At 38.5% G+C, this 27,820-nt stretch overlaps 1 protein-coding gene across 1 annotated transcript in view; it reads left to right on the top strand.

The window, feature by feature from the left end:
* ABCA4 (ATP binding cassette subfamily A member 4) overlaps window positions 1-27,820 on the top strand; it is a 60,735-nt gene that overhangs the window by 6,938 nt on the left and 25,977 nt on the right. The window contains exons 6-19 of the mRNA XM_039727111.1: window positions 3,460-3,657; window positions 6,155-6,244; window positions 6,635-6,875; window positions 8,283-8,422; window positions 9,512-9,628; window positions 10,389-10,586; window positions 13,637-13,842; window positions 14,600-14,776; window positions 17,145-17,367; window positions 19,109-19,330; window positions 20,770-20,974; window positions 23,205-23,303; window positions 24,247-24,471; window positions 26,856-27,033. Of these exons, the coding sequence (XP_039583045.1) occupies window positions 3,460-3,657; window positions 6,155-6,244; window positions 6,635-6,875; window positions 8,283-8,422; window positions 9,512-9,628; window positions 10,389-10,586; window positions 13,637-13,842; window positions 14,600-14,776; window positions 17,145-17,367; window positions 19,109-19,330; window positions 20,770-20,974; window positions 23,205-23,303; window positions 24,247-24,471; window positions 26,856-27,033 (2,519 nt within the window). The remainder of the gene's footprint in view (window positions 1-3,459; window positions 3,658-6,154; window positions 6,245-6,634; window positions 6,876-8,282; window positions 8,423-9,511; window positions 9,629-10,388; window positions 10,587-13,636; window positions 13,843-14,599; window positions 14,777-17,144; window positions 17,368-19,108; window positions 19,331-20,769; window positions 20,975-23,204; window positions 23,304-24,246; window positions 24,472-26,855; window positions 27,034-27,820) is intronic.

Here is a 27,820-nt window from a genome sequence, read left to right as displayed (position 1 = left end):
TTCCAGCTGGTGTGACCAGTAGCCAGATTACTTATTTGCTGTATTCTTGATTGGTACCTGGGGAAGCCCTCCCCTGTCCTCACTTTATCATGAAGCAATACCACAAGATCATACCAAAGCCAGTATAAATTGATACAGCCTATGCATTTTCACACTTCCGTGCCAGCTGAGATGTTGAAAATTTGCTTCCTTGCTGCTTGTGACAAGGAGAATATATACAGATATCCTGCTGGGTTTCTCTTTCCCTATTAATCCCATACCTCTTCTGCACCAGATGTCTGCTGTGTCAGGAGAACTGAGTGCTGCTGTGTTAGACTCTATTAGCTCCCTAGTGGCATTTTTTCATCTATGGCTAAAAAATTCTGCTTGCCAGTGTATGTAGGATTGAAGTTTTCAACACCATCACAAAAAAAAAAAATAATTATTGAAGCCTGCTGGAATGTGGTGTCTTTCTGCTGTGTTTTCTGTGCTGATGTAGAAAGAGATGTAGTTCTCTTTATGCTGGAAATTAAAGAAATTGAGCATTGGTTGGAGGAAGCTGGAGGAGATCTGGTGTTAAATACCACTTTTGCTGCCCTCTATGCAGCTTCCTTGTTAGCAGTAATTACACGGATACAGGATCAGCTCACCCGAGCTGATTTACAGCTATGAGGAAAGAAAGTGCTGTGAATACTTCTTTCATGTGAAAATGGTGCAGAAAAACCAATCTCATAAGTTTAAAGACACAGCAATTTCAGCAGGAGTTGAACACTTTCTGTGTGTTTCTGTGCATTTTCTGTGGGAGCTAATTTGCTTCATTCCAATAGCCTTGATAAGCAAGTTGCTTGGGCTGGACTTATGCATGGTTGAGGTGGAAGTCTCAAAGCCGTGACTAGACCTTAGATCTATGGCTGTCTCAATCCTCAGCCATGATAGTTCATCTCCAGTTCTTCCTGCTGCTCTGCCCTCTGTTAGCCTGCTTATTTCTGTACACCCCTTCCCCCTGCTGCTGATGGCACAGAGCTGATCAACCTGAAAGCAACTTGTTTACAAAAGCCTGACTGTTGCCAACAGCTGGCTGGAGATCTAGGTCTGAGCCGCCTGGGAGTCAGGAAATGACACACGGAGCTGAAAGCTAAACCTGATCAAACAGCCAACTAGCTGAAAAAATAATTTGGACTTCATCTTGCCAGCTTTGGCAAAACAGTGACACATTGATTAAAAAAAAAAAAGTATTGAAGTTTCCCTCTGAGGGCCTGCTTTTTGAGTCATTCTAAGATAAAGATAAGAAACTGATGTTAAAACACAATAAGAAGTTCAGGAAAGATTGGCAGCAGCACAGCCTACCGGAAAAATTGGAAGGGTGGAGGTTTGATGTTTTTCTAATCCCATCTGTTGATGAACATTATTGAAATGCAGTTACAGTTTGTAAATAACAACTCTTTTTTTTTCCTGTGTTTGTTCTTCTTAGTATGTTAGTGTCATGTTTCCTCATTTCACAAGTCAAATCAAGGTTCCCAGGCTGCCTCCCTGTGCAGCCCAGTTTCATTGCAGTTGACACTGCCTGATGAGGACCGTGCCAAATGAGGCGTGTATGGTTAAAAAATGCTGCTGTTACCACATGCATCCCCAGGACATAAGTGACCCAGCAAATACGCAAATTGTTTCACTGACATAAATTAACTTAATTCCAATTCAAATGTTCCAGTTTCAGGGAGGGCAGGGTTGTGTGGTTTTGGAGGTTTTTTTGCAAGACAGACTGGATCTGTGAGTTGAATTCCTTCTTTTGCATTCTGTCTTTCTCCACACTGTGGAACTTGTGTCAACAATGCCTTTACAGCAGCAGAGCTGTAGTGATGATAGTGCCTCTCAGATACTTCTAGAAATTCACATCCCTTTTTAGCATCATAATACCAAAATACAATCTGTATGTAATTCAGAGGCCTTTCTTTTTTTGTCAACTGCTGCTCCATACGCTGTAGCTCAGGGCAGTCATGGCAGAGAAAATACAATGTTATTCCAGACCTCTCTGCCTCTGCCTTTCGTATTCTGGATGTTGACTTTCCAGAGCCACACTTGCACTTTGGTTGATGGCTTCTGACAGATGAAGCATTTAATAACTCCTTAGTCTACTTTGAATCCACTCTCCGGAGCAACTAAATTAATTTTTTTCTCATTCCTCTGTGTTTTTAAATATTCTCTTTACAGGCACCACCAAACAAGTGGTAGCTGCTAACTATGGGAGATTTGCACATATGAAATTTTGATAATGATGAATTTCCTAATTTGCTTAGATAAGAAATAAATTTGCAGCTATGTCTGATCTGGTATAGGTGTGGTGTGTTTTTTCAACTCATATGTCTTAAAGACTGGAATACTGAGCAGATTATTTTTCTAAAGAAAATTATTTTAAGGGTAGATTTTGAAATTTCTAATAAGAAATGTAATAATTTCTTATTAAATTAATTTAGTCTAAGATACTGTGTCATTGCATGTCTGATAGTCTGTGTTCATCTCAAACACAGCATGTATTTACAGTTATCACAGTGTTCTGAGCAGTGTTTTCCTTAAATTTGCACTGCAAAAGGAGATGGACAGAGGATGGGAGCATTAGCTTATAAGCAATTTCCAATGCTACATTTTATTATATTTCCATGTACTCTGTATATTATAAAGTAAGTAGAATTTTTTCATAGACTATGAAGAGCATTCCATAACAACAATGTAAATCCCATATAAATCTACTCATTTCTATAGAGTTATTCTTCATTTACATTGGTTTAACTTTCAACTAATGCATTCCCATTAGTTGGACACTAAAGATAAAAAATTTGGGCTTTTTCTGTTCCATGTTTATGTTAAAAGTGGTAATCAGTAAATGGGTGTGTTTTAATGTAAAATGGCTTTGTAAATCCTGGCCGTGTGAGTGACAGTGAGTAATGGCTGTGGGAAGCATTGTAGTGGAATAGTCATAACTGAAATAGAATCCTGAGGGAAATCAAGCTTGAGAATGAGAGGTATTGGATTTTTTATTTTTCCTTAAAGCAAATAACAGCAAAAATATAACTAACCTGAACATAAAAGGTAGGGTGATGTAGTACCATAATTTGGTCCTGGGAAAATAATTTCAAGCAACCTGCAGCTATTCCTCCTTAGCCACAAGGATGGGTGGCATGGCTTCAGGTGTGCTTAGATGACAGTGAGGAAGGGAAGATGACTCACAGGGACTTTTGCAATGAAAGAAAAACTCACTAACGAGAAGACAAAAAAAATGTGTCTGAAGGCAAGGTGATCTAGCAGAACATCAAGTGAAGATGATGAAGCATGAAGATATGCTTCAGCTGACGACATATCTCTGCCATTCATCAAAATATTAGCAATATTTTGATATCAAACTGTTCACTTTTGATAAACTTGTAATTGTTCCTGAGCAGTATGCAAGTTTCATAATAGTAAGTAAAACACTGGTTTTGTTTGCAGTTTGCCTATGGTGTCCCCAGCATGACTCTGAAGGACATTGCTTGCAGTGAGGTGCTCCTGGACCGCTTTATTATCTTCAGCAGCCGAAGAGGTCTCCCTTCTGTACACAAGGCCATGTGTGCCCTGTCCCAGGACAGTCTACAAAGAGTAGAAGATGCCTTGTATGCAAATGTGGATTTCTTTAAGCTATTTCGGCTGGTAAGTATTAACACAATTAACCCTGCCTTATGTGGTCTTTTTTCTTTTTTTTTTTTTTTTTTTTTTTTTTTCTTATTGTGTTCCGTCCTTCAAGAATTTTTTTGTAATACATCACCAATTGTCCAAGTGGTCTTAGTTTATTTACCCCTGCAAATGTAAGGTTATGGATGTGTGATTGTTAACCTACCACCAGCAGGACACCAGATAGTTCTGAGTATGTTTTGGAATGAAACAGATGAAATTCACAGTACAACAGAACTAAGAGACTCAAATTCAGTTTTTAAATCAAAGTTTGTGTTGAAGTATTATCTGGTCTTTCCAGTCTGTGTAGCAAAACAGTGTGTGGAAAACCTACAGGGAATCATGAGGATTCTGAAAATACCAAGTACAGCCCATTCTGTCTTTGCTCCATCCAGCATGACAGAACTCTATGCTGCAGTCAGTCATGATGCAGCTTGAACTGGTGTAGCCATATGAGCTGTTTTTAAAAAACCCAAACCAACCAAACTAGCAAGTAGTGCTGTCTTTCATCACTCTTTCTATAGAAGCTTTTCCTTCTGTTCATTTTCTTTGCCCTTTGTGTTCCTGTTTCTACTGTGACCTTGCTATGAACTAACTACTTCTGCAGCCTTGGTTTAGTATGGAGATACTATGCAACTCAGATATATATGTATAAACATAGATTAATATTATTACTTTAAAATATATAATAAAATAAAAATTATATCAAATAAATAATTATAAAATGGAATATTTTTCTGGTATTTAATTTGTATTCTGCACACTGAGGTGATGCTTTCAGAAAACTATTAATAAAGGCTCCAAGGTCTCTTTCCTCATGATAGCAAACTTAAATGTCTGTCACTGTGTATATATATATCTTTCATGTTTGTTTGCCCTATGATCATATAGCATTTTCCAACACTGAATTTAATTTGCTGGTTTTTACCATGTAACGTATTGTCATGAAACCATCACATTGTCAGTTTGCTTTATAGGAGCAGGCAGGATATATGAAAAAACTCCTCAAGTTGCATAGAAAGTATTGGTCAGACTCTTCTGCCACAGCAGAACATGGATTTTGTTCAGCTCTGAGTTTCCCAGAACTGGGAGCGGAGAATGCCAGGAGCTGCAATTGACACACCATTATTGTAGTATTGATAGTCATTGTGCTCATGTAATTTTACCAACCCTGATTTGAGGCCAGCTTCTGAGAGATGCTGTTTTCCATTCCTAAAAATATATTGTCTTATGTTTTCATATATCTTATGCTTGGTGGAAGTAGCAAAGAATTAATACTATAGTATTTCTAAAATAGATTTTCAGTATTTGAGGACTTCAAGTGAATATTCACAATGTACTGCCCAGCTTTTTTTACAGGTTTACCATTCCTGTTCCTCAGAGTTTCAAAAAGACCAGGTTAAAGCAGGTGCTCCAAGAACCCTATATAATCTTTGCACAGACCGGTTCCCCTTAGGGGACAAGGAAAAGTGTATTTTGAAGCCCTGCATGTATTCTTCCTGCCTGAATGTCAAGTGACAGATCAGAACACACTAAAACGAGCTTTCCATAAAAGCTCTAGTCTTTGTGACTCCCTGCCAGGTACCTACACAGTGCAGCTGTCTTCTGCTTTCTTAACCACCTACTGACTGAAGGGAATGGCAGGCAATCAGCAGGGAGTGTAGGCATTTTGGGGAAGGCTTTTTAGGGGCTTGTCTCGTAGATATCACAGTCTAACTATCTACAAGTTCAGCTTTGTATTTTGTTGTAATAGCAGAAGAAATGCCTGAGAAAGCCTCAAGAGTGCCAGCTCCAGGTGCATATGTGATTCTTTAGACAGCTGACAAAGAAGGATGCAGTGATGCAAACAAAGTGGTATGTGACAGCATATGATGGTGTCACCTCTTTCTCTTAAGTCATTGATAAATAAAATGTTAACCTCTACTGAAAAGGCAATTTAGTCAGTCTGCAGAAGCCTGGGAAAGTAATGGTTTCTCTCAGGTCTGATAAACAGTGAGGACCAGACTGTCCAAAATCAGGAAGTTTCTGAAGTATAAAGTTCTACAAATTATTTACCTCCATGGAAAATGGGGGCTTCTCTATCAAACCTTAGCTAAATTTGGAAGTTACCAAGAGTCTGTATATCTCACTTGAAGAATAGCCTCTGTGAGAAGCAGCTTCTCAAATGTCACAGTTCCTGCATACCTCCTCCATATGTGCACCTTTTGTCATGGTGGGCTTAGATGAACAGAACAAATCCCAAGATATATTTTAAGTGGCCTGTGTTTGTTTCAGCTTGTATTAGAAAGAACATTTACACAGACTTCTGTGTGTCTGCACATGATTATTGGATTTGTGACCCCATAAGACAGGCTTATATGATATTGTTCCAAATAACTCAAAGAATGTGAGATACAGAGATGCCATTTGGATTTTCTTCTCATTGTTTTAACTGTTTTCATGAAGAAGGTTTTCCCTATTTTTTATGTATTCACAGCTTCCCACTGTGTTGGACAGAAACTCACCAGGTGCTGACCTGAAGGCCTGGGGGAGGGTGCTGTCTAATGTCTCCCAAGCCGTGCAAAAGGTAAGTGGTCTAATAATAGATTACATCACTTTTCTGCATAGTTCATAGTAATTTTTTTTTCCTTTGTTGTTTTTATGTTCCAGTTACTTGCTTTACCAGAGAGAAAATAGACTTGTTGGGGAAGAGCTGATTCCTTAAAAATTCATTCTTCTCTCATTAAAAAATAAATGTAGATGTAAGCATTGGCTTACACACATTGAAGTGTGTTCTTTTCTTCAGAAAAGATATGAAAGAACAAGAACTGAAAATGGTGCCTGTGACCAGGGCAGAGGAGATGAAAGGATGAGGTTTTGACTGCATTCACACTTCACCATCTGGGCACAACTGCGACCTCACCAGATGCTTACTTGCTTTGGGGGCTGCAATTAACCAAGTCTTGTCTTACTGCAGCTGGCCAGGAAGCCAAGTGTTCAGGACCTTTTGAGGGTTCTGCAACCATTTCTACAAGATGGAAGGCCAGAATCCTTAGGCCACTTGATGAGTTCCCTGTCGGATCTTTTCTGTGGCTACCCAGAGGGAGGTGGATCCAGAGTTCTTTCCTTCAACTGGTATGAAGATAACAACTACAAAGCTTTCCTGGGGATTGACTCAACAAGGAAGAAATCTGGTTATCTTTATGATAATACAACCAGTAAGTTTTCCCACCAAACCATTAAGAAACTCTCGACAGGTACATCTTCTGTTCAAGTACTAGCATAAAATGTTGCTTTTATAAATAACAATTTAAAGCAGTTGATTTAGGAAATTAGAGCCAGTTGAAATGATTTTACTCCATACTTATTTTATAGCTGGAAGCAGAGAAGCCCAGGACTTGTAATATGATCATAGGCATGATCATAATTAAGACTGTTCCTCTGTTTTATTTCCTATTATATGCTACTGATAGCAGGAAGAACAAGATACCCCTGAAGAAGATTCAGGAAAAGACAGCATGGCATTCTGGAATTACTTTTCTCCAAAGTATTTTTCTAAACTTTATTTTCTGTCGTAACTTGTTTGATGGCCTGGGGCACAGGAATTTAACAATCTCTCCTTTCCAATAATAGTCAATTTGACACATGGTGGCTGTTATCTTGCTGCATAAAAGCACATCTATTTTGTAGCAGTAATGTTCTACAGCATGATTACATTTTATATAGAAAATATTTCAATTTACCAATTTTTGTTGCTTTTATTTCCTCACTATTTATTTCCTCCTATTGTAATAGGATCTAATGCAAAGAAGAACCACTTTTTTACCATTTGTTATTTTGTCTTTTTATTATGTCCCCTTTGGTTTGCTAGTTAGTTTTTCTCTACACTGAGCTCACCAGCAATTTTTTCTGTACTACCACTCATGTTATAGCTGGTAGTTCTGTGTCCCTTCTGCTATGATGTATATGATTGCATGGTGACAAAGTACAGATGGGCAGTTTTCTTACAGAGACTCCTACCTTTCACTGTTTGTGTTAATACTTGGCTCTGCTTATATCTGAGACTTCCAAAGAGGCCCAGTACTCCATCTCTTCAACCAGGAAACAAATTAATTGAATGCTGTCCAAGTAAACTAATTACTTCATAGTGCAGGGGTAAGATAAAAATATTTACATAAAAAAGTTTAATTTTAAATTATTCTAGGATCCAGTTCTGAACTGTTCCGGAGTTCAACATCTAAGCCCACAGCATCAGCTTTGTATTATTTTCAGTTACAATACAAAGGAGCTAAGTCATTAGGAGTAAAGCAAATAAAGCTCAAACTACTCAGTGAGTTCTGAGCTGTCTCGTTTCCTTCCATATGAAATACCATGTAAATAACAGCAAATTTCAAATGGTTATTTATGTTTCTTTTCCAATTTCCATAGCATATTTTACAATTCCAATATCTACTTAATAGTCTTTCTGTCCATTCAGTCATTGTACTTCTGCATTGCAGAATGTGTTTTAATTCATTCAGATTCAAACTGTCTGTACTGCCACTAAAAAGCCCTGCAGGATATTATGTGTGATAGGATTTTAGTAGGGTTACATAAAGACTGTCTTTCTTTCTTTCTGTCTTTAGCACCCTTTTGTAATGCATTGATCCAGAACTTGGAATCAAACCCTTTAACCAAAATAGCCTGGCGTGCTGTGAAGCCCCTGCTGATGGGAAAAATTCTCTTTGCTCCTGATTCACCTCCTGTACGGGAAATTGTAAAAAATGTAAGTACTGAAATACAAAAATGTATATTTCTAAAAATTGTATCCTAAGAAACATCTTTTGAAAAACAGTCACCAGTGACAGTTGGCCTAATCAGATTTTCGTCACAAAACTCCATTTCTTCTGATGGTCCTCAGAGGAAGGACAGGTACTCAGTTAAAAAAGCAGGAGACAGGTTTTCACGATTCATCCCATCTTGGTCCATGTCGCATGGTTTTTCCAGCTCACCCAAGCAGCATTTTGTTGGCACGATTCCACATTTATACTTGTAAGCATAGTAATATTTATTTTACAGAGGTAGGAACACGAGCAGCTCTGTGCCAGTAAATATTTAAGTGGAGCAGCTGTGAGACTTAGATAAGCTTATTGAGAACTAACACTGAGATACTGCAAACCAATAGCAACATCATGGTTTATTATTTTATCTTTTGAATGCATAAAGATTTTTTATTAAAATAGGATGGAACCTGAACTCTTCAGCAAAATGCTTGAAGTTGGGTGAAATTAATCTGAGCAGTTCAGTCAAGGTTGCATATGACCCAGGTTTTGGCCACCTCATAACCAGCAATTCACTACTCTAGAGATCTGTACAAGGCACAGAACTGCTGGTCAGATTTCACACAGAAAAACATCAGATTTACAGCAGCTCAGCTTTTCAGGTCTTAATAGCATGGCTGTGGAGTATCTGTCTTTTCCAGCTGCCTTCCATTCATTCATCTACTCCCATAATCATCTTCCTTTGTAGCTCTTAATGGAGAGAGATAGTCAAGGGGAAAATTCTAAATATTTCTACCGAAAATCTGAGTATTTAAAAGAATTGAAATTAATTAGGCTTAATGTGCAATTGTGTTTTCCATTACATATACCACAGAATTTTATCCTAAGTGATTTTGATTCTGGCTGGATTTGACAGATTCTTTTTCTGATGGTTATTAAAATTTCTGCTATTTGAACAAGTTGGATAAGTTTTGAAGATAAAAACTACAGTTGTGTAAGTTAGAGGTTCTCCTGTCACCAAATCCTGGATAGATCATAAATTCTGTCTGTCTCCTTAGATTTCTAAAATTCTTTTCTGCTGTTTTTTTCATCAGGCAAACTTCACTTTTGAGGAGCTCGAACGCCTCCAATTGTTGACCAAAGCTTGGGAGGAAGTAGGACCTCAGCTGTGGTACTTCTTTCAAAACAGCCTGCAAATGAATATGATCCGTGTATGTTATAACTTATCAAAAATCTTCAGTAAGAGCAGCCTTTCATCTTTTATTTTTATTAATGGAGAAGACAATTAATTTGAAAGATTTGGCCAGAAGCACAGCCTTTGCAGCAAGGAAGCTGTGGCCTTTAAGGCTGTTGGCTACTGGGCTTGGTTTGAAGGCAAGTCATGGATGCCTTATAGTGTCCCTGTGACAAAACCTCAGATCTGGGCAGTCAAGAACCTGGCTAACGGCTTCTTAATGAAGAAAGAAATTGCTGCTTTCCTGCCTCCCCAAAATGTCTTTCAAGAACAGACAACTTGATTTTCTTGAATTCTGTATAGGTAAAGAAGGCAGTAAGACCATACCTTTTCTGGGCCAGGCAGAAATTTAATTTGGGAAATAGCTTATTTCTGCATCATTTAGATTTGACTTTGATCAGCTGCAATTGTTATCTGTAGTTGAAGTTTATAAAGCCGTTCATACTAGAAAAAAAACATTTGGTTCCTCATTTTTCTATCTTGTATTAGACATTTATAATGTTTATCCTCTTGCTTATAAAGAAGGAATGCAATAAACAGTCAAGGAAAAATTTCTTCTCATCCATTCTTCAGATCACACATCCAGTTATGCAATAACCCATTTGTAAAATTGATTCTTTAGCATAACCTTTTGTCCTTGTTCATATATTGAAAGAGTTATGAAAATGGAAACCTTTCTAGCTAAACAGAGCATGGAAAGACAATCATTGTTGCAAAGCTGTCATATTTTTCTTCAGGACTCTCTGAAACATCCTACAGTGAGGGACTTCCTGAACAGCCAGATGGGTGCGGAAGGCTTCACAGCAGAACATATCATCAACTTTCTGCACAACGGGTCTTCAAGGAGCCGGGAGAAGGGAATGGTGGACTTTGACTGGCGGAACATCTTCAGCGCTGTAGACCAAGTTCTGCGTTTGCTCAGTCAGTATTTGGAGGTAATTTTAGCCCTGCCCCTTCAGGAAATTGTTGTAGAGGATATCTTAAAACCAGTTAGGCAGTACTGGGATCTGTGGTAACAGAAAAGAAAGTTAAAATCATAAAATCTTTGTTTGTTTCAAGTTGAATCTCATTATCCAAACCATGTGTTGAGAATAGTACAGTGGCACAAGTACATGAATACTTATTATTAAAAGAAGTTCAATTTGATGGTCTTCAAATGCTTTACTCAAAATGCTGGTTGAACGTCTGAACACATTTCAATGCTGAGAGGAAGAAAGTAAATGCAAAACCTCAAAGAATTGGTTTCTTGAAAGTATTAATAACAAACAGGCCACTAATTTTAGCAAGGTCAGGAGCAGAGGAACTAACAGTTCTTTGGTAAGCCCCCTTGCAGGTTTTTAAGCATCTGATCAAAATTCCATTGAAACCAGTGAGGGAGTTTCCACTTGTTCTGTGATCACTTCTGACAAGATGTCTATCTCTTTCCTGCAATCTGTACCTCTCTTCTCTAGCAAGTTGTTTTCAGTGGTGCCTTCTGAGGATTTTTGAGAGAAAATTGGTACCAGTTATAGGCAACAAGAATAAGCCTAATTCCTAATTTCAATCCAGTTCAGTCTAAAATACAATTTGTCCCCACCAAGAAGGCAGGAACTGAAAGTTTATCTGCCTTCCTACAGCTAGTACAAGAAGGAGCAATAAAGGCTTTGCACAAAGGTCTTCTGATTCATTTAATGATCTTTTTGTATCATGTCAGCAGAATTATTTCTTGCCAAACTGAGCGAAATATATTGTGTGCAGCAGGTCAGTGCTGGAACATCAGTAATATCAGAACAGTTACTGTACCTGGTAATAGATCTTTGTGTCCTAATGTTCTTTGTAATGAGCTTATTCTTTAAAGTCTGCTGTTTACACTGAGTTGTAAGCACTTGAGAATTTTTTCCCACTGTGCCAGACACAATGGGAACAAATAGCTCTCTTTGGGGAATAGCCTGCTCCTTACCACCATAGTATGCTATAAGGACAGGTGTGTTGCCAACACTTGTCTTTGGCAATTCCAGGTCTCTGCTGCAAACTCTGATGCAGCTGAGAATCCCACAAATTATGCAGTGGCTGCTCCTTCTCACCACCCCAAGAATTTCCTGTTCTTCCCTTTGATTACCTTAGGCCACAGAACAGCTACATCATTAGTGGGAGCTATGCAGTCACTTCTTTATGTTTTTTATTCGTAGTCAATGAATTAATTTTGATATAGTGAGATTTATGAAGACACAAACTGAGTTCAAATTCACTGGGTAGAAAGAAAAGCCTAGGTAGAGCATACAGCCTTTGTTTACAACGCAATTCATGTTAGGAGAAACAAATTCTAGCTTTGGGTCATAGATTACTATATAAAATGTCTTCTCACTTTCAAACTGTGTGAATTATTGCAACACTCCCATCTTGCCCTATGTTCTTATACAAGCTTTGATTTCACTCTGCTCATGGAGAAGATCTATAAGCATTTGTGTTTTGTGTTTTGAACACTTGCAGCTTCCTTTACTGGACCCCTGGATTAGAGCCTATGCTGCTCCTCAGCCCACTCCAGGCACTGTCTGTTCTGCAGTGAAAATCTAGACAAGTTCAGTTGCTGTCAGTACTTTGCTAATATCATTCTCACAGATTCCCCTGGAGAACTGTCTGAGTTCTTCTGCAGCTGAAACAAGTATCTTGAAAATAATTCCTCCTGATAAATAAACAGCAAATAATCCTCCAGAGCCTGTAAAGACACTGTTCCACAGGAGGGGTTTGCTTTGCACACACTGCCACTTTTGCAACTAAACTGAATTCCTAAACTCAGTTAACATCATGTGGGATAAATGTAGCCCAAAAAAATTAATGCAACATGAGCCATCAGTCTGATTTTATTTCTCTTCTGGCATGCAAAGTTTTCTGCCTTATTTTGCTTGCTGATATGAAATTCTACATATTTTAGTTTTCTGAAGCAAAAGGGAAAATGAACACTTACAGAAAGAATAAAGCCACAAAATAGTGTTATCAATTTAAGCACTGTTCCGTTGTGATTTTAAAAATATATTTTCATATAGATCCCATTAAGCTGTGATAGTACAAGTTTCAAGGGAAACATAGCATGATTTCTCACAGTTAAGTAAAGGAGTCTTTAAGATGAAATAACAAGTACCAGTATGAGCCCTTCGATGTAGACTAATTTTTAGTTATTCGCTTGCAAGAAATGATTGAGGAGATAAGATCAAACAAGTTAGCCTGTTGGAATTTTATGAAGCAAAGGAATTCAATAAGTATCTTTCCAGTCAATCAGGGGTTAAATACTTATACTCCCTGTTAATATTTTGCCAGTTCTGGAGGGCAGAAACTAAATATACGAACATAAATCTGTAATTTTACAGACAACTAATGCTAGAGTTTATAGCATTCACAATCTTTGTTTTACAATGCCTGCTAAGTAGGACCTAAATGGAGGAACATAAAGAACTTAGGTTTTGATGAATTTTTGTCTTGGATATACATTGATAAGAATACAGTTTGTAGTAATGACAGAGACTAAGAAAGAAGACATATTTTTATTGAGATAGCCAATAAAAATGACATGTTTACTTAAGTCAGGAGGTAAATCACATGTCAGAATTCAGCAGGGACACAATATGACCAGTTAGATAAATCAATGACTTGTCTGGTGTTACATAGGAATAAATGTTGAAATGCCCAAGAGACATTTAAATTTAAGTGTGTGCTCTGACTTTTCCTAGTGCTTCACTTGACAAAGTGCTTTTCATCTGAAGTCCACAGCCAATGTTCTTTTCTTACAGAGCAGTCATCCTTTAGCTGTCTAGTATTCACTCCGGTACTTTCCGGGCTGAAGAAGGGAGGAGAGAGTCAACTTTTAATAGTTTCATCATAAAGCTGAAAATAACAATAGTTTCAGTTGATCCTACTTTCCTTTTCTGTTTTCAACCACTGATGTTTGCTTTAATGTGTACCTCTTAGGATTTTAATCCCATGCAAGTTTTCTCTTTGTAATTATTTGTAGTGTTTGACCTTGGATAAATTTGAAGGTTATCTCGATGAAACTCAGCTGACTCGTCAAGCCCTTTATCTGCTGGAGGAAAACAAATTATGGGCTGCTGTGGTTTTTTCAGACTTGGAACCTACAGCCAGCAGTCTCCCACCACATGTGACATACAAGATCCGAATGGACATAGATGCAGTGGAGAAAACAAACAAAATCAAAGACAGGTATTTTACCTGATAGTTATTTCTCAGTTCTTTCCTGCCACAACATAAATATGGGAAACATAAGGGTGTTAGAACCAGTGTTGGATTTTACATATGTAAAATCCAGCTGTATTTGTTAATAGTTCCTATGTAGTGTGGCACAGAATCCATCTCCAGTTACCAGGTACTAACGTAAATGGTATCACTCTTGTGACAAGCCAAGCAGTGGGTAGCTGCACAAATACAAGGCAAAGGGATGACTCTGCTCAGAATCTGTTCAGTAACCTGCTTCAGTTTACAGATGGCCCCACCACTGGGAAAGACAGACCAGGAAGTCCTGCATGGACTGTGACTCAGCTGTCCTCCACCTGGACAGCAGAACTTCTCTGCTGTTCCTCCTCAAGTCCCCACCAAATAGACTCGCTTAAAGGAATGTCATTTCTCAGGATTGTCTACAGAAGAATATAATGGTATCTGGTAGTTGCAATTCCAAATACAGTTATTTCTATTCTAGAACAGTTATTCTGCTATGGGACTAATTTATGTACATTTTAGGCCACAATTGCTGTTCCAAGTGAGTGCAGAGAAAATTAAAGGGAAAAAAAGACCCTTCTACTTTCTTAAGCAATATGGTCTGATAGACCAAAGTCTAGAAAAGACAACTCCAGGCAGTGTCCCTACAATTTCAGTTGCTAAGATTAATTAATTAATTTGCCCTACAACCTTTCCCTAAAGTCACTGCTTACCCAAATGATTTCCATGTGAATTTTCTTTTGAGGTACTGGGATCCTGGTCCAAGAGCTGATCCTGTTGATGATTTACGTTATATCTGGGGAGGCTTTGCATATCTCCAGGACATGATTGAGCATGGGATTATAAAGACCCAGACCAGCACTGAAGTGCCATTGGGAATTTATCTGCAGCAAATGCCATATCCGTGTTTTGTAGATGATGTGTGAGTAAAAGCAGTTTGTCTTAATTCTATTGAATACTTGGATTGCTGGATGGTTTAAGATTCTCAAGAACCAGAATTAGCCCTAAGTTATGCATATCCTAAGGTATAAATGCAAGAGTAATAACTGAGACACAACTGAATTAATTTGGTTTTTTCCTTATCCTGGCATAACCCAGAATCCACAAGCCACCTTTGCCAAGATTTGACCCCTAATCCCAATCCTGGCCTTTGTTTCATCCAGTATCCATGCCTAAAACGAACGGAATACACTAGCCCCTTAAAAGCAGCAGTTTTCTTCCAATTTTCTTCCCTGTTCATGGTGTGCCTGCTCCAGTGCTGCAGTCTGTGATACTGCAGCTGTCCTGGTATATACTTTTCATTAAAAAAAAAAAAAAAAAGGCATTAGAGAAATCTTTTCATAGTTCTGCCTGTGTGCTCTGTTCAGGCAAATGCTACTGCTTCTGATAAAAGCAAATTGCAGACACATAGGACCTGTCATTCCTGTCACTCATTATGTGTTAGTCTCCACTGAGAATATTGCAGAGGCAGAAACCTCATCTGTGCAAAAGTTCTCTGAAGCCTGCAGTAGCCACATGCAGTTCAGGGCTGGTACCCAAACTCAGTGATGGCCTCTGCAGAGATCCTGTTTAAGTGAGGGAAGTGCACCATCATGGTACCCGACAGGCTGTGCTGTGCACGGCCTAGCACTGCTTACATGTGTCCATCAACAGGCAAACTCAGCGTGCCCCAGGCCATATCACAAAAGCATGGGTTTGTTTCTCTAGACCAGATTGCTTTTCAGGAATTTTTTGGTGAAAAAGTGAAGATTTTCCCTTTGTTTTGAAACTGACATAGCTTTGATAGCATATGGCAAAAATGTGGTTCTATAGGGCTCAGACTTAGGAACCTGGAGATTTTTGCTCCTTGCCTTTAGCAACTATGAGCTTTTGGCCTTCAAACAATCAACACTGGATTCCCCAAACCCAATAATACATAGCAGTGTTAATTAGTGGTATTAAACAGCTTACATAAGGATGAGCAAGTACCCTGGGAGCCTGAATAACAAAACCATCCACATCAATCCTAACTAGGGAGAGGGAGATGTATTCCCTCATCTTCTTCACAAGATAACTCCCCCGGCACAGCAAGGCCATCAATGCCAGGGAGACATTGTTTATGTTAACATGTTCCCAGACTCAGCAAAATGAAGAGATAAACACTGCAGCTGACAAACTGTGTCCTGCACAGGACCTTGCTTAATAACTCCTGTAGCTATAGCGTGCTTAATAGAAAACTGCCTCTGGCTGTTTTCAGCCTGCATTGGGTGCCAAGGGCTGTGGTGAGCTGGCCATGACTGGATGCCAGGTGCCTACCAAGCCTCTCTATCACCTTCTTCTTCAGCAAGAAAGGAGAAGAAATTAAGATGGAAAACAACTCCTAGGTCAAGATAAGGCTCTTTAAAGCTAAAACAAAAAATAACCCAAAGATTCATTCACTATTTCCTGTCCAGCTGTTTCCCAGGAAACAGGGATTCAGCATACATTGCAGTTGCTTTGGAAGACAAATGTTATAAATATCAAATACCCCCCACTTTCTCATCTTTTTTTTTTAGATTTTATATCTGAGCAGACACAATATGAAATATCCCTTTGGTCAGTTTGGATCAGCTGTACTTGTTGTGTCCACTCCCAAGATTCTGCCCAACCCTGCCTAGTGGTGAAGTGGAAATGCTGGAGAGACAGCTCAGATGCTGTGCCAGCACTGCTCAGCAGTAGGTAAAACACTGGTGTATTATCAACACCTTTCTAGCTATCCTTGCAAAGCCCAGCACTGTGAGGGCTGCTATGGGGGAAGTTAACTCTATCTCAGCAAGATCCAATACCCTGACTCATGCTTTGTATGGATTTCAGCAGCCTTGCTGGCAGCATATGATGCTTTTAATGTCTAATTTGTTTATTTCTCTTGTCAGTGAATCTTTGGAGCAGAAGAACAGTGACACTCCAATGCTGTTAACATTAACATATGTCTTAAAATATTCTTTGTAGAGCATAGTAAAAGCATAATGGAAATTCACTGTGAAGAGAGATGTATTTTCATGAGGCACCAAATATTTTGTAGCATTCAATAGCCCTTAGAACCTCTTTGTAAAATAGAAATTACATTCATCTGTCTCATGGGAATGCAGAAACCATTACTTTATTAATATTTAGGGTGTTTGTGAGGTTTACTAGTAACATGCTATTGATGTTTGGACTGAGCGTTTACAGGTAATACACTCTTCCCAACTCCTTTTCCTTTTCATTTTTGCTTTTCATCTAATATTTCACTGTTTTACCTAAATTTAATTTATTCCTTCTTGCTTTGGTAGCTTCATGATCACCTTAAACCGCGCCTTTCCCATCTTCATGGTGCTAGCTTGGATATATTCAGTCTCCATGATGGTGAAGAGTATAGTGCTGGAGAAGGAAATGCGTCTGAAAGAGGCTATGAAGAACAGGGGCATAACCAACGGAGTGATTTGGTGCACATGGTTCCTAGACAGCTTTTCCATGATGGCTGTGAGCACATTCCTCCTCACAGCTCTGATTATGGTAAGGATTGCTACTCTCAAACTCACTCTTGTGTTTGCACTCCTGATACCAGTTTGCTGTTGAGAAAGAATAGTAGCCATAAAGAGGGAGATGTGAATAGTGGAGGCCTGCTCTGATCACAGCACGTAGCAGGCACATTCTTCTAAGCAGACCTCATAACAGCATCAGCACTTGGCAGAAACTGAACAATAAATGCACTAGTAAAGGTTTATTGCAGGATTGCTCATAGAAAATACTGGTTACTCTATATATTGTATTTTCTGTAGGCAGATTCAGATCTCCCAATAAATAATAAGTGTTGTTTTAAATCAAAGAGATAATAATTTGCAGAATTTTAATCTTGTAATTCACTACATGTCATTAATTTTTAATATTCAGTGTTTGTCTGCTTAGAAACTGTGCAACTATTTCAATGGAAAAGAGACTGCAGGAACAGAACTTCCAGGAAAACCTTAAAAAATCCACCTTTTGCTCCAGTGATTCAGAATTACTGTAATTTTTTAACTTTTCAGGACAGTTCAGATGTTGTCTCTGAGGACTACCTTTTGTCTCCACTACCTGAGAACCAAGCTTTATATTGAGAGCTTGCTGCTATATTTTATCATATAAATGTGTAGGATTTTGATAAGGAAAAATGCCCTTGCATCTTTTCTGATGTGGGGAGCTGGTATTGGTATAAATACATAGTTAGGGTTCAAGCTGCTCTGTCTTACCAGCATGATGAGTTGTTGTAGTTCCTGGTGTTTCCATTGCAGCTTGGGTGGATAGAGAAAGCTCACTTTATTTGCTGCACTGGTTTAATTAAAAATCAGGAGGTAATTAATATCAGAGAGGAATGTGCTTGTACCTGTAATTCACTTTCTTTCCCATATTTCATTATGCCAGTGTGAGGCACCTTTGTAAATACATTCTTATGAGACATTGCATCCCTGTTGATAAAGAAATCAGTCTCTAAGGCCCAGTGGGATGTTGCAACCATGCTGAGACCTATTTATAGCCTGAAAGACCTATTTGAGCATTATATAAATTGACCTAATAAATAGGTCTCAACATTGGTTTTAAAGTCTACATAGATAATTGGCAGTAGTCCCTGTTCTTCTTGAGAGAGAGCATTTAATCCACAAAAGCTCTAATGAAGAAAGGTCAATAAAAGTTCAGCCAGTGGGTCACTTAATAGGCAAGGATCTCTGAGAAACTGCACTTGAATTCCTCAGATATGCTTCTCTTTGAATAATATCCAGGTGCAGAAGCTTTATAATTTGACTGTGGTTTTATTGTGGGTTTTTTTAAAGATATGTTTTGTAACACTTCCTTATGTTGTCTTTTCTGTACATCAAGCAAATGGATTGAGGGGATGGTGTGAAGAGATAAATGAAAGTTGATTATATTTCAAATAGCTTTATTTAAAATGCATGAGTTTCCAAGGGGGTAGACCTTGCTTGGAATAATTTACTTGTTAAGACAGCGACAGAATGTCTGTTTTCAGTCAGTTAAGGATTTTGTTCATTCTGTTGTACTAACCTGAAGTCACAATCCAAGAGCAGAGACAAAGTTAGATGAAGGATTTGTTGTAATGACCTCAGTTGTTGAAACTAATACCTGGGAGAGTTAGAAGTCATATTAGGTCAGAAATACTGGCTTATTACTCCATACCTATTACATGTCAATAGCAGTTCTGACCATTCCTGCTAGCAGAAAGCAGCAAGATCTGTAAATTTTTCTGTTTTCCTTTTGCTTGCAGCATGGACAAGTGCTACATTATAGCAATCCACTTCTGTTCTTTCTATTCCTCCTGGCATTCACCACAGCCACCATAATGCAATGTTTCTTGTTCAGCACCTTCTTCTCCAAAGCAAATCTGGCAGCTGCCTGCAGTGGAGTCCTCTACTTCACCTTGTACCTGCCCCACATCGTCTGCTTTGTCTGGCAAGACCGTCTGACTGCTAATCTGAAGATCCTAGCAGTAAGCCTTTCACTGGTCCCATGGCATCTCTGCTCCCCTTCTCACAGTCCACAATGTGAATCACAAAGTACTGCACACTTCTTCCTCTTGGCTTTTTTGACTCAGGGAGGGAGACCTCTAAATCTCTCTTAAATAATTAAGGATTCCAGGTGTGGAAGCCTTTAGCAGACCTAGTTCAAGAGATATCTTCATAGCTTTTAGGAAATCCAATAAAATTTATTTTATGTTTTGAATTCCAGGAAATTAGCATACTAAAATGTTTTAGATATTTTGAATATTTCCTTGTAAGTCAAATCTGACTTCTGGTATGTTAAATAAATATAAAGGCAGTTCACAAAATGAGAACAATTATCTTTCTCATGTGCTATAATCTACTTAACACCCTATGTCTAAGCATAAGAAGACCTCAAGTTCACATTCCTTCTTTACCTGAACTGTAAAGCTAGGAATTGAACCCCAGTGCCAAAGTTCTGAGAAATACCTTTCATCTAACGAGTTGTAGACATTCTCCATGCACTGCTTCCTTGTTGGTTCTCTTCCATTTTAGGTAAGATACTTAACAAGTCAGGGGAGCTGGAAACTACATGCTGTTTTTTGAGATGGTACCATGATCTTATAAAATTACTCAGATTGAATTTCTGTTGCCCAATGAGTTAGGAAGGAGAGTGGGTGTTTTGAGTCCAGTCTACCCATTTTTACCAAGCAATCTAACAGCATAGGTAAAGGAACTGTCTTCTCACAATAGGAAATTATATAAAAAAACCAAAAAAAACCCCAAAACAAACAACAAAAAAAAACCATAAGAAAACAGGGGAAAAAAAAACCCCCAAAAACCCACTTCCAAAGCTGTAACTAAGTATTAAGTAACTGTAACTAAGTTATAAGCTAAATATGAACTTCTGGTTTGTTAGTTTGTTGTGTTAGAATCAGCTAATAGACATGACAGGGGAAGCAGTTGTGGTTTTCCATATCCTCATCATCTGGTGTACTGTCATGTTACTCAGAGTGGCCCTGCCTCATACACTCAGGAAATACTTTTTTTCACCTAGATAATCAAAGGTGTACACTGTAAACTTCTAGATGCACCTGTAGTATTTTTCAAACAGACATTAATGAAGGAAAAAAACAATCTGTGAGAGTTTCCTAGTAGTTAAAGAAAATACAGCCAAGGTTGAATTCAGTCTGTTATAGCTAAATATGGCTTAGAATTGTAGAAAATTAAACATTACAGGCCAATATAAAAGTGAAACAGCTTTTCTCATGTCATTTGTTATACAAGTTTTAAAGTCCAGTCCCTAAAAGTCAGAGGTTTTTTTTGTTTGTTTGTTTCAGGTTTTTTGTTTTCTCTTGTGGTGGGTTTTTGTTTGCTTATTTGTTTTTGGGGTTTGTTGCAAAGTGTCCCCCTGTCAGGGCTGAATATCTTTTTTCCTTTATTCCAGAGTTTGCTTTCTCAAGTAGCTTTTGGGTTTGGTACAGAATACTTGTCACGCTATGAAGAACAAGGTCTTGGCCTACAGTGGGGTAACATCAGAACCAGTCCCTTGGAAGGAGATGAATATAGTTTTCTTTTTTCCATTAACATGATGGTTTTTGATGCTTTTCTCTATGGAATACTTTCTTGGTATCTTGATAACGTTTTTCCAGGTATGCCAGTTTCTTACTCATACAAAGTAGTGGTAGTTGCTGCAAACTGTGTTAGTCTAATCAGTCTCTGTGTATTTCGGTGGCAGAAACAGGGTGTTTGACCTTGTAGACTATGAATCTTATCCAGTTTAGCACTACTGCCTTATTAAGGACTTTCACTTTTCTCTCTTTCTTTTTTCTCTCTCCTCTTTTATTCCTGAAAAGAATGAGGAAGGAAGAGTAAAAAGGAGGATGTGATTTCTAGTCCTGTTTTACAATTTAAATAGAAAATAAATCTACAAAAACATCATCTATTAAAATCCAATTTGTGTGTATACTGAAAAGTTTCAAGCATTTCTAGTGAGATTTCTTTAAATTTTTTAAAATATAGTTTTGAAAGTAGATTAAATTTTCTAATTCACATATCTACTTTGGCCATGTTATGCAAACTGTTTCTTAAAGGGTGGTACTGTTTCCTAAGACACATGCCTTGTCATTGGCAGTTGTGAAAGTTCCTGTGTGGATTTATTTTGTTTTTCAATGGAAATCATTATTCTAGTACAAAGTCACAAAAGGATTTTCTTTGTTATAAATTACAAAATTCTGGAACCTTCTGTGTGAAAAAATGGTTTGTCCTTCTAGCTTAAATGATTATGCTTCATATTGAATATTGTTACAATATAATAACTGCCAACTCTTATGCGGTACAAGCAAGTGAGCTTTCTTTTCATCAGATTATGACTCCTGCATGTTAACTGCAGTTCCAGAAGGTGTTCTTGGCAGGAGGATATTTTCTTTTTATTTTTCTTTTTTTCCTTTTCTGCAACTCCGTTTGTTTCAAGAAAAGTGGACAATTGACTATTTGCATGAACACAGCAGGAATTAAACAATAAATTTCTCCATTCATAGATAAAAATAAATTTTTTTCTGTCAGCACTTTACACAAAAGTAGCATCTTTCAGGGCTTCTAGTTAGTAGCTTCACTTGCTCCCAGTATTTGCTCTGTCTTGTCTTTCTGCTGCTCTGTTTCTGTAGAATTTCTCACAGCATTTCTCTGTCACACATATGCAGCCCTGCCAAATCAGTGCTGTACTATTTGGGGTTACTACAGGAATTCCCTGGATAATTCCTTGAACCCTATGGTTCTAGTCCTGCTCAAGTCTGCTCTGAAACCAGCCACCCACTGGCAGAATGGCCCTTTGGCTATTCGAGCATTCTGCTCCATAACAAATTTCACTTGGGTTTGCATTCATCCTGAATGAGAAGCTGTTGTTTTAGCCCCCAGTTTCAGAGGGGAATAATCCAGTCCATAACAAGGTAAACTGTTTGTGAATGAAGACAGAGCATTTCTGTGCATGGATAGGAGTACAAGTGGTTGGCTGAAACAGAGGTAGTTTCTCTTAATTCAGAAGTAAGCAGACACTTTGATAAGCAGTGGTTTTCAGTTCATAAAACTGACCATCTTTTTATGAGTATCACAGATCTCCTTGCCTGTTTTGAATAAGTAACACAAGGCCAATAACATCTCCGCTCAAAAAGATGCCAGTTTTAAACACAGAAGCTCAAATTCCTGGATTCTATAAATCAATATGATCCAGGAAAGAACTGTTGACTTCCAGTAACTCTGACTTGAGCTGCCAAGAACTGGTAATGTTATTGTGCTGTCTCTTATCCAAACTGAATTCACCTTTAACTAAAAAAGCCCATTTTTGTTTAAGAAGAGGATTACACTGTTGTCACTTTTCCTGACAGGCCGTGTGCTGAAATAACAGTCTTTTATTTCATAAAAGAGTGTCTTTTCTCATTACCAGTTCTAAATTCAGCCCCAGGGTAATAAGTGTAAATTTAAAAAGATTTCCGGTAATGTCAAGCCTGAGGTGTTAAGTAGGCATTAAAAGAACATCCCTGAGTGAGGCTAGGATCCCACCTTGAGCTGCTGCCTGGTTGTTAAGGATTCAGGGAGTAGCTTCATTCTGCAATTAAACTACTTTCTACTTGGTCAGGCAAGTCACATCACATTTTCTGAATATTTTACTGAATATTTTCTGAATATTTTCCTGCCCAAAAGGAAAAAAAAAACCAAAAAACTGTTAATAAAATCTGTTCTGTCAACTACTTGGTATGTGGTTTGACCTTCTGATATGCAACACTAGGACTGTAAATGTTTATAATTGGACTTTGCTTAGATTAATTTATACCTACTGCAGAATGGGGTTATGAAGTGCACTTTACCTACTTATTTTTATTTTAGGGGACTATGGGTTACCACAGCCTTGGTATTTCCCTGTGCTGGAATCCTATTGGCTTGGCTCCAGAAGCCCAGAAGCTGAGAAAACAGCAACTGCTGATGGTGAGCTCTTTTAAAACTTTGGTTTTTTAGAAATAACTTCACTGGTCTGCTTGAAGGTGACTGCGTAATATTTCCATTATTTGGCCTGCTGCAAAGGTGAGGGACTGCCATACACTGGGAGTCTTGGCAAGGGCCTTTGAACTTGGAGTGGTGTGCTATCATTAGAGTCATTAAAGGTGAGTCACTGTTCCATCTGAGAGACTTTAAGGCCTGGCTTAACAAGCAGCATCAAATCTTCACTCTATAACCTTTTGAGACATTGAAGGAGTTCTTACTGCTCAGCACAAAATCCATGAAATGTTAAATCTTACACTGAGGTTCCCTAGTTTTCTAAACCTGACTCTTTTCTAGATAGTTTGACACTAATTTAAGTCTGTTTACTTTCTGTTTCTAAGCAAGATCATAATCTATGCCATCCTTGTACCAACGTGAATAAACTCAGTAAAGAGCCAGCACGTTGATTAGGAGTTGGAGCATGTCACATATAATGCTGAGAGAGCTGGGTCTGCTCAGCCTGAAGAGAGAAAGCTCAAAAGAGCTAAACTTCTCAGATGTGTCTAGTGGAAGGATGAGAGGCAATGGGTACAACCTGGAAAACAAGAATTCAGATTCAGTATAAGGAAAAAAGTATTTATTATGAAGGTAGAACACTGTAACATGTTGTTCAGAAAGGTTGTGAAATCCTGTCTTTGGAGATAGTTGCCATGAACTGAATTGGCCATATTTTTTGACAATTAAACAGGAAGTCTTCGGAAGTAATTTCTGATTTAAATTATTCTATTATTATGTCAAGTAGTCTGATTGGGCTGATCATTATTTCATCCTTTCTTCTACAAAAGCCCTTGAAAAGCTCAAGGCTTAGGACTGTTTCCTCTTCCTCAAAATACCTCTAGGGATATTAAATTTTTGTTAATTAAATGTTGATTACTTTTGGTTTATATAGAAAAAAGTCCAGAGTCCGAAGGTTGTGTGGATCAGAAGACCATGGAAAGGGAAAAAAATGGAAGCAACTCAAATAAATCTGAAGAAGCTGAAAAACCAGAAGAAAAGAGTGACGGCCAGGGGAAGAAGGATGGTAAAAACAAACAATGTAAACACAAACGAGAAAAAGAACCCGGCGAGCAGGGGAAGCCTAAGACAGATGTCCAGGACAAAGATGAAATTAATAGTAAGGAGAGAGAGCAACCTGAGTACTTCTGAGATACTATACTCATTGTACTTCATCCCAAACCTGACATAGCAGTGATTGGAGCCAAGCTACAAGAGCTAGTAGGGGCCCAGTAGGTGATAGCATGTAACTGCCAGAGCTAAGCATGAGAGAGACATCGACTCTTTTTTATTCCTCTACATTCACCATCCCTTAGCATATTTTAGCCACTCCACTTAAGACAGCTGGCTTCCAGAAGAGCTCCCTAACTTTTTTTTTTTTAATAATGCAAGTGCAGACTGTTGCTTTGGCAAGTTTGTTTTCTTGGTGAGGGAAGCCTCAGAGCCACATACATTGACTCTTTAAAATTAAACAGAGCCATGACTTCAATAAAAATACACTGAGGGGAATGTTCTTCTCTCTTAGTCCCTCCCCTCTTTTTTTTTTTTTTTTTTTTTTGCCTATCTTTAGTGTGTTTTGCATCAGTAGGAAAAGGCTGATTTCAAAGGTTTCAAAGGGATTTATCTGAAGTGCTCTGTGTGTCTGTCTGCAGCCTTTTCTGATGCTGACATTAGCCATCACCTAAGAATTCCTGAATGACCTGTCATGTTTTCAAGCCCAAATGTCTTCTTTTGTGGTGAGCCAGAGAAGTTTTCTGTATGAGAAGCTCAGAGGAATGCATGTGGATTCTGTAGCACAAGTAAGGGCTACAGGCAGCTCTGAGCCCTTTCTGACTCCTGAAAAGCAAGAGATAAAAGTGGGGTCATCAGAGATCCTCACGTAGGCACTGAAAACATGCATTCAGGGTGAATGGAAACAGGACAGGACTTCAAAGGAAAAAGACAGGCAGAGGTTAAAGGTTATTTCAGCCAATCTTCTCCTAGTACTGCCTTATCTTTTTGGTGCTTTACTCCTTAGTTCCCAGGTTCCAGCTGCTCCACAGCGGCAAACGAAGGGCTTTCTGCCTCACACTGCACAAAAAAAACCAAACAACCCTGTCTTCCCTTTCAGCCACCCAGGAACGGGGAGGCATGAGGAGAAGCCAAGAGCAGACCTAGTACAGTTCAGTGACAATGAGGATATAGGATCAAAATGGAGAAATATGAATCACAAGAAAAGGGAGCTCAACCTTCCACCTGTGTCCTTCAGGTGATGCAAAGCAGATACTAGGGGAGATCATCAGAGAATTTGCCTCATAATTTATCAGTGAGTCTTGCAGACAAGATTATAAAACCAAGGAAGGTGCCTCAATTGCCAGTATATGGGTAATTATGTAGCCAGACTCCATGTGAACTTTTGTGAATACAGAGATGTATGTATTTGTCCCAGCAAGGTAAACAGAAACCTAGATTCTTTTCACAAGTCAAAAGAAAATTTACTCATAAACATAATTTTATCTAAAATAGTGCTACCCATTCTATATTGACTATTGCAGCTGTTCTCTCATGTACAACAAATTTGGAACTTTTTTCTGAGTCCTGCCAATGACAATAATGACAGCCACACAAGCTGCTGATGGATGTGGGGCTGGTTTTGCCCAGCTTGCATTGGCTGCTCTCCACACAGGCCTGCTGGGTACTGCACAATTTAAGTAAACTGCAATTGCAAAATAAGCCTTCTACAAAGCCTAAAGCATTCTGTGTAAACAAAAGTGGACAGGGTCTTTAGTTTCAATTTCTCAACTCCCATAATTCACATTGCCCAAGGGCTTAATTTACTTCAAAGGAAGTTTGTTTTGACTAGAAGCTGGTGCAATAAAATGTCTTGATGGTGCTATTTGCAATAATGCATTTTTAATCCTGAGAGAAAGCCATCTCATGTAGTGCTCATGTTAGGTACTATCTAAATCCTGACCTGTTCTCAGCAATGGGGTAAATTTCATCTACCAGGATTAAAGGCAAGTTTTTTTGTTGTTGTGTTTTGTTTGTGTTTGGGGGAGGTTTTTTAAGCATCATGGTCAAAGAATGCACAGCTGGGCAGATTATTTGAATGGCAGATTTCAGCCCAGCTAGAAAGGCAACCTGCTGCTTGTTTAATGTAATCTCTCTGCCTATCTAAGTGTTTCCAGAAAACAATTCCAAATAATCTTCCTGCTACAGAATGAGAACAGAAAGCATGTTCAGTTTCCCCTGGCCCAATGAATTACCTTTCCACAGACCACCACAATTCTGGGCTCTGCTTCTCTTGTCATAGATATGAGGGTGATTCTAAATAAATTGCTCTGCAATTAGAAATCTGGCCTTAGCTTTGAACTGATTTGGAGAATCTGGCCTTAAAACATGATGCTATATTATGCTGGGTATGTGCTATTGCTTCTGCATTTACTGATGTGTTGCCATCATCAGAACTAGGATTAAAACAGGTGCTTTTATTCTCTTTTCATTTTTGATTTCTTGCCTTTCAAGTAAATACCTTCTTTGAGCCCGAGCCAGCAGGATTGATTCCAGGAGTGTGCATTCAGAACCTGGTGAAGATTTTTGCAAACAGGCCCAAACCAGCAGTAGATGGGATAAATATTACTTTTTATGAGGGTCAGATCACAGCCTTCCTTGGTCACAATGGAGCAGGAAAGACAACTACCATGTAAGTCTCTTCTTTTCGAAGAAGCAAATCTAGGGCAGTGCTCTATTGCTGGGGCAGTCTTTTCTTTTCACTCTTCCCTTGTCTCTACCATCCCTGCAGCTGGCCTGACACACAGCATTAGGCTTTTTCCAGATAGGGAAATGCTGCCCCTAGGCATAGAGAAGCTATTCTGTATTAGTTAAAGCCCTGGGAGGGAAATCATGCATGACGCAAACAAGGGAAAGTCCAGAGAGAAGGAAGCAATTCTCTCTCCCAGAATTCATTTCCCATGGCTAAACTACCATAGGTGAAGAAAGCGAAGGATCTTCTGGCTGAAAGAAAAAATTTGCAAGCCACTACATTCCACATGTTCTTGGTTTCTCTGACTGGCTCTAAGTCCATCACATCTATTGGTCTGTGTTCAAAGAAATATAAAATACAGGCCCTCTTTAAATAAAATGACTATGTGCATGCAAGATCCGTGTCCAGGTTAAAATGTTCCTCTAGTCCTAGAAACCTAGCATCCCAGGAAGCTGGACTTCCAGGATGTTTGATTTTCTTTATGCAGCACCTTGTTTGGCAAAATAGGATTCATTGGTGAATAAAACCTTTTATAAATCTATGACAAGTTCAACAAATGTTGAAAGAATTGAAGGTGTTTCATTATTTTCTCAGAAGAATACTTCAGGGTTTTTCAATTAAAACACTTTTATTTCAAAGGCACTTTAAATTGCCTTATGATTTTTTAAATTGTTTCACAAGGAATATGTTCAACCCAAAATAAAAGCATCCTAATCTGCTGAAATGT

Source organism: Passer montanus, unplaced genomic scaffold (assembly GCF_014805655.1).
Source record: "Passer montanus isolate IOZ18808 unplaced genomic scaffold, ASM1480565v1 scaffold60, whole genome shotgun sequence".
Taxonomy (NCBI): Eukaryota; Metazoa; Chordata; class Aves; order Passeriformes; family Passeridae; genus Passer; species Passer montanus.
Note: the sequence above shows the minus strand (reverse complement) of the source record. Positions and strands in the feature narration are given on the sequence as shown.